Consider the following 6,875-nt stretch of genomic DNA (forward strand, 5'->3'; position numbering starts at 1 on the left):
AACATAAATAATCTACATGTAAAAATACAAAAAAAATTACGTTCTTTTTTGATTATCTTCTTGCCCCCTGCAATGCTCTTCCATTACTCATCATTTTGTGCAATCAGCATCCAGCATTTAAGTCATAATAAACAAAACTTCCTGTAACATAAATATTTTCTGTGTCTGAGCAAGGAGAGACTGCCCAACTTGATATACAAGTTGGTAAAAGAATCATTAAGAAACATTAAAGTAATACTAACACAGAAAAAAAACACATACCTCTCACAACTGATCAAACTTACCTACAACCAAAACTTACCAAATGAACTGAATACATTTTCTTGATGTGGAAAGGTGCTCCCTGGAACAGAGGCAACAGTTCAACAATCTCCTTAACTGTGGGATGAATACCTGAGCCAAGTTTGTAAAAGGCAGCCCTACACTTCTCACGCATGCTCTTGTCCTCTATGGTATTCAGCGCAGCTTGTAGGGACCTGGAAAATGAGACATTTCTTTCCTACATACTTGTACTTTTAATCTTCCTCATCCCAAATACATCTTACACATGTGAGTTCACATTCAAATCATACAAAAGACGGACCCTTACCTGAACACAGGCCGATAATTGAACAACCTCTTCTTCATGTCCATGAGGGCAAACTCATGACACTGCTTAATGTCCCAAAAATGATGACACAGCAAGTGGCGTGGAAACCAATACCTGTATACGAATAAAGAACAATGCTCATATATCTCTGAATCTCTCTCCACTTTCTTATTTTCCTTGTTATCATTCTATCTCTCTCTTTTCTCTAACCACAGTACTCATTTTTCTAGATCTCTTTCTTTCTCTTTATTTTACCAACATAACTAATGTTTCTACGTCTTACAGTAAAAAAGAAAAGAAAAGAAAAAAGTAGTTTCTTAGAATCTTCACACTAGAAAAAATACCATTCTCTTTGTCTTCACATAGCAGTCATTACCCTATGGGGAAGGCAAGATTCTGGCCTAGGGGTAAAGATGATAAGGCAAGTATAGGAAAGACTTTGATCATGTCTCTTGGCATGTTGTAATACAGCTCCAACTCCCGACGGGTGCAATTTCTTAGCGTGCTGCCAGGAACACTTAGATACACCAGGACCATCAAAAAATCCCTATCAATAGAAAAAAAAAACGTAACAATATTAATGTTATCACTGCAAACAAAATTTATGTGTAAAGAGCATAGATCTACAGATTTTATCAGTAATTCATACTTCATCTAAAATCCGCAAAGTGATCTGTTAACAACTTACTTGAAATCGATGAGGAATTGCTTCAGTCCAACTGAAAATATGCGAAACATATTGAAGGTGTCCGGCATCTCATTCTCTAAAGATTGGTGGAATCTATTCAAGTACCACGTGTACCGACCTAAAAAGTATCGCAGTATTTTCGATGGTATGTTTTGACTACCAACCTTTTTCACCTGCTTTCGTGAGGTCTTTATCATTTGCATGTCCTCAGCTTTGACACTATCATCAATCTCACTTTGGCTTGGTTCAGCACCAACCGCACTCTCTTTCTCACTTGTGGGTTCTTGTTTTTTTTTAATTCGGATGGATTTTTTCATTGTGGGGAAGTCTTGAAGGCATTTTTTACTCCATAATTTGGCGGAACCCCCTCCCCCCTCAAAAAAATTAATCAGGGATGAATCTTAAACACCCTTTTTTTTTATTCCATTTTTTTTTTTTTTTTTTCCCCCCTTTTTGGGGTTCTTTGTCGAAAAAGGAGGCTTTGTGGTGTTTTAAATGCGGGCGTGTTTGGTTATGTGCGTCGTTTTTCGAGTTTTTTGGTGTTATTTTTTCTTTTTCATTTCTTGTGCTTTTGTGCACTTTGCATTTTTTGGGTTTTGGGAAAGTGGTTTCATCACAGAAAAACAATGGGGGGAAAATTTTGGGCAACTTGAAGTTATGTCCATTTTGGGCTACTTTTGTTACATCTTTACTACGTTATGACCATGCCCCACACCTCAGGCAATTGGGGGCTTTTTGGGAATTGGAAGGGTATGGGGTTTAAATTTGTAGTTAGGTGGCCCTATTGGACTCTTTTAAAAGGTTGCCTTTAAAATTTATCCTTGGGGTTTTATGGAACCCACTTTTTTCATTGTTTTGTCATTTTTTTGTTTTTTTTAATTTATGACTTATTATGTCATTTGGTTTTTTCTAATTTCTTAATTTTCTTGATTTTTCTTACTTATGTCTGGTTCAACTGGGAACTTTTTCATAGACTTTTAGGTTTTGTTGGATGTTGGCTGTTTACAAGTTTTTTTCCAATCCCAAGTTTTTTTTATATCCTTTACCGGCCTTTTTTTTTAAAAGTTTTGATCTGCAATCTGAGGTTCCTGCTCCCGCACTTCAGAAAACTTCATTTCTATATTTGTTGAATTCGACATTCGAGCTTGGGTTTAAAATTTAGTGGTTTTTAAAAATTTAATTTTGCAATCCACTTTAGTGAATAAGATAATAAGATTATCTATTTTCACTTCATTAAAAAGTTGAGTTCACCCCGGTTTCGATAATTCTTAAACTTTGGCTTTTAGGTATTTTGATTTTTGGATATGACAAAGAGAATATATAAACAGGAGGAGGAATTAAAATTTGCTATCAAAAAAGTAAGAGTTTTTTTAAAGCCGAACATTTTTTAAACCTTTTTTTTTGTCAAAAAATTTTCCCCCATTGGGGGATTTTGCGCACAGCACATTCATTATAAAATTGTTATTTCATAAGAAAAAAAAAAAAAATATCCAATATTGGTGAAAATGTATTATTAACTTTGTTTAGACCATTCGGTTTTATGTCAAAAATACATTGTTTATTCGGGTCATCACCACTTCAATGCTATAATTTAAAATTAAATCACTAAAAATAAGCTTTTATTAACTCATAAGGGTTGTGCTCAGAAAATTTTTTATTTTCCCAGTTTGATCAAAAGAAATAATACATTTTTGTATAGTCTGGATTTGCTGCTAGAAGTTTTTTTTCCCTTCAGAGGGTTAAACATATTTTGGAGATGGCTTTGTTTATGGTGTTCCTCACAGTTATTTATTTTAACTTGCTATAAGGTATTTCCCCTAATTTAATGAAAAAAAATTTATTATTCTCAAAGTGCACAAATGAAGAACCCAGCCAAATTCTTCCAGAAGCTTTTTAAATATCTATATTTTGGGTCCCCAGCTAATGCATTTGAGGTAAAATTTTCATTAAAAAATAGACTAAAGAAGCATTTTTCTCGTCCCTTAGCACATGAAAATTTAATTTTTCTCTTTTTTGGATTAAAATGGTTGTGGAAATTTCAGTTAAAAAAGGCAGAGATAATAAAAGTTTTAACCCCTTGGCCCAGAGGGAAGAAAAATGTGCCCCCGTTTAAAAAAGTTCATCTATTTCTTTACCATAGGTGGTTCACCAAGGAGCAGTTTTTTTCCTACCCACTCATGTTTCCTTTTCCTTTATTTTTTTGGAAAATTTTGTTTGTATTATTTTATTTCTTTAATGTTACAAATTTTTATTAGCAATTTTTATAATTTTTAATATCAAAAAGTTAATAAAGTATCAGTATTAAAAGTCAAAAGGAAAACACATACCCACAAATTTAAAGGAAAGGGGAATTTAGGGTTTATTAAAAGTGGCTGTGTAGTGCAGCGGTAGCGATCTGATTAGCAATCTTGCTGCCTGCCCTTTAATTCAATCGCCCCCAGTGGATGGTAAACCCCCGCCATTCCCTTTCCAAAAGGGATATTTTTGAAGCAAAATGAAAAAGATGGTATGCACACCGAGAATCAAAAAAATTATATAAGGCCTACGATAGGTTTTTTGGTGGCGGCATATGTGGGGCCCCTGTATGTAACAAAATTACAGAAGTAAATCCATTGCCTTTGGGTTTAAATTAGATATACAAAATTTTACTTTATTTTTTATGTATGTAGTCAACAACAGTTTTATTTTGAAATGCATTTTTTAAGCTCACATGGTTTCTAAAGTAAAATGATACATTTCATATTTTTAAAAGTTGCGTCTTTAAAGTTAAGAAGCAAGAAGTAGAAAAAAAGTGGTAGATTATTGTTAAATTTATAGGGTTTTTTTGAGTTTCAGCATGACAGGGGGTAATGATGTGGGGGGTTTTTGTATGTAAAGGGATGGGTGAACTGTGCTTCTTTCCAAAGGATAGGAGAATAGGAGTACTTATATAAATTTAAAAGGGTTTTGACTACCATATTGGCCATAAAAAAACAACATATTTTATACATAGTGGTCCCCCAAACAAGTGACAAAGTTCTTGAGAGAGAATGGGTTTCTTTTTTTAGAGTGGCTAGGTAAAGGGATCGACCCCCAAAAGGGACTGTCCCCCTGAGGGCGGGTTTTTAAAGGGGCTAATTGATACTAGCCAGTTATAGATAAAGAAAGAAAACTACCAAAGGCCGCTTGAGCCAAAACCGGGTTTTTTCCCGGGAGGGGTAAGGGCATAAGCATAATGGTGAAATTTAAAGCAGAAATTTGAGCCCGGTACACATGTATGGACTTTTCTTGTTTTCAATCTTGCATATGGCATTTGATAAGACATTTCCAAAATATGAGTTTGGAATGTCCCAAAAAACATTTTTGCCAATATCGAAAAAAAAGGAAAAACACAAAAATTATAAAGAAATATTTTGTTTTTTTTTCTTCTTTCTTCTTTTTCCTTTCTTCAAAAATGGAGTTTTGTGCATAATAACCCCCGGGATTGCTGTAGTTTTTGTTTTGTAAAAGTGGGGTTTTCCCTACAAATGAGGATGATTAAAAAGGTTAATTTATGTGATGTGTTTACATACATATCAAAAATCTTGAAAGTAAAACCACCTAGGACCCCGCCCCCCCTCCCCACCCTTTTTTGACATTGGAAAAATTAAAGGCTTGGGAAATTCCACCATGAAAAATTTTAACTTTATTTCATAATTCTCAAATCAAATCATATAACAATTTTTTACGTATTGCCCTCAGTTTCTTCAAAATCAGAAAAAAAAAAAAATAATAAAAAATAATAAATAAAAATAAATTTTTAGTAAGTTTGGGTTTTGATTAGTTGTCTTTTGATTTAATGCTTTTATTAAAAATTTCAGAAAAGGAATCTTATTTATAAAAAAAAAAAATATGGTCCCTATTGAAAAAAATAAATTTTTATTAACTTGGAAAATCTCATCTAAAAATACACATTTTTTTTTATATATTATTAAATTTTGCAAAAAAAATAAAAAAATAAAAACTTAGAAAATGTCCAAAACTCAAGGTCATACCATGCCCAAATAAAAAAAAAAAAAAAGAAAAAAAAAAAAAAAAAAAAAGTTATTATAAAAAAAAAAATTATATAAATTTATTAATTTTAATAATTATTAAATAATTTTATTTTTAAAATTATTATTACAAAATAATAAATATATTAAATATTAAATTAAATATATTAATAAAAAAAAAAAAAAAAAAAACAAAAAAAAAAAAAAATATATAATTTATATATATAATATATATAAATATATATATAAAATTTTAAAAATATAAAATATATAACTATATATTATAAAATATAAATAAAAAAATTTATATATATTAATATATATAATAATTTTTATATAAATTTTAAATATTTTATAATAAAAATATATAATATATAAAATTTTAAATTATATATATATAATTAAAAAATTAAATATAAATATATTAGATATAAATATAATAATAATATAAATTTTAAAGATATAATATATATAAAAAATTTTATAAATCAAATATTTATATATATAATATATATAATAATAAAATATAGAATATAGATATAAAAAGATAAGATAAGATAGAGAAATATATATATAAGAATAAGATATAAGAATATAGATAATAATAGAATAAATAATATATAATATATGTATAAATGATATAATAAAAATATAGGAGATTATATATAGATATATAATTTTAATGAGAAGTAATATATAAATTAAATAAAATAGTTTAATAATATATATAAGATTATATAAATAATATTAAAATAATATAAATATGATTAATAATATATATATAATAGATATATGAATATATAATATATAAATTTATATTAAGAGATATAGATATAATGATAAAAAATAAAAAAAAGGAATAGAATATAAAAAGATATAATAGATAAAGATAAATATATAGATATAGATATAGAGAATATATATGATATAATATATATATATATATATATTATATATATATATATAGTATATATATATATATATAATATAATATATAGAAAAATTGTAATATAATATTAATATATATATAATATGTGATATATATTATATAATATAAGAAATGTATAATATATATAATAGAGTAATATATAAGTTATATAATATATATATAAATTATATATTATAATATTATAATTTTATATATATAATTATAATAATATATATATAATATATATATATATATAATATAATTTTTAATTATAATATATATATATTTTATAATATATATATTTTATAATTATATTATAAATAATATATATAAAATTAATATATATAATATAATATATATAATATATTATTTTTAATATATATATATATTATATATATAATATAATATATAATATATAATATAATATATATATAATTTATATATAATTTAATATATATAATATAAAAAAAAAATTTATAAAATAAAATATAAAAATTTTATAATGTAAAAATATAATTTTTTAATAATAATATATATATATAAAATATATAATTTTTATAATAAATATATAAAATATAAATAATAAATATATATATATTAAAATAAAATATAATAAAATAAATAATAAATATTTTTTATATAAATAATATATAATAATAT

At 26.4% G+C, this 6,875-nt stretch overlaps 2 protein-coding genes across 2 annotated transcripts in view; both read right to left on the reverse strand.

Annotated features, from left to right (window-relative positions):
• The window catches only part of LOC119580083 (LETM1 domain-containing protein 1-like), a gene marked incomplete at both ends in the record, with an annotated part of 3,456 nt that extends 1,880 nt beyond the window's left edge, over positions 1-1,576 (reverse strand). The window contains 4 exon segments of the mRNA XM_037927990.1: positions 302-476; positions 590-703; positions 966-1,136; positions 1,278-1,576. Coding sequence (XP_037783918.1) covers positions 302-476; positions 590-703; positions 966-1,136; positions 1,278-1,576 — 759 coding nt within the window.
• LOC119580084 (V-type proton ATPase subunit G-like) overlaps positions 1-6,875 on the reverse strand; it is a 29,667-nt gene that overhangs the window by 18,567 nt on the left and 4,225 nt on the right. The window lies entirely within an intron of this gene.

Source organism: Penaeus monodon, chromosome 13, assembly GCF_015228065.2.
Source record: "Penaeus monodon isolate SGIC_2016 chromosome 13, NSTDA_Pmon_1, whole genome shotgun sequence".
Classification (NCBI taxonomy): domain Eukaryota; kingdom Metazoa; phylum Arthropoda; class Malacostraca; order Decapoda; family Penaeidae; genus Penaeus; species Penaeus monodon.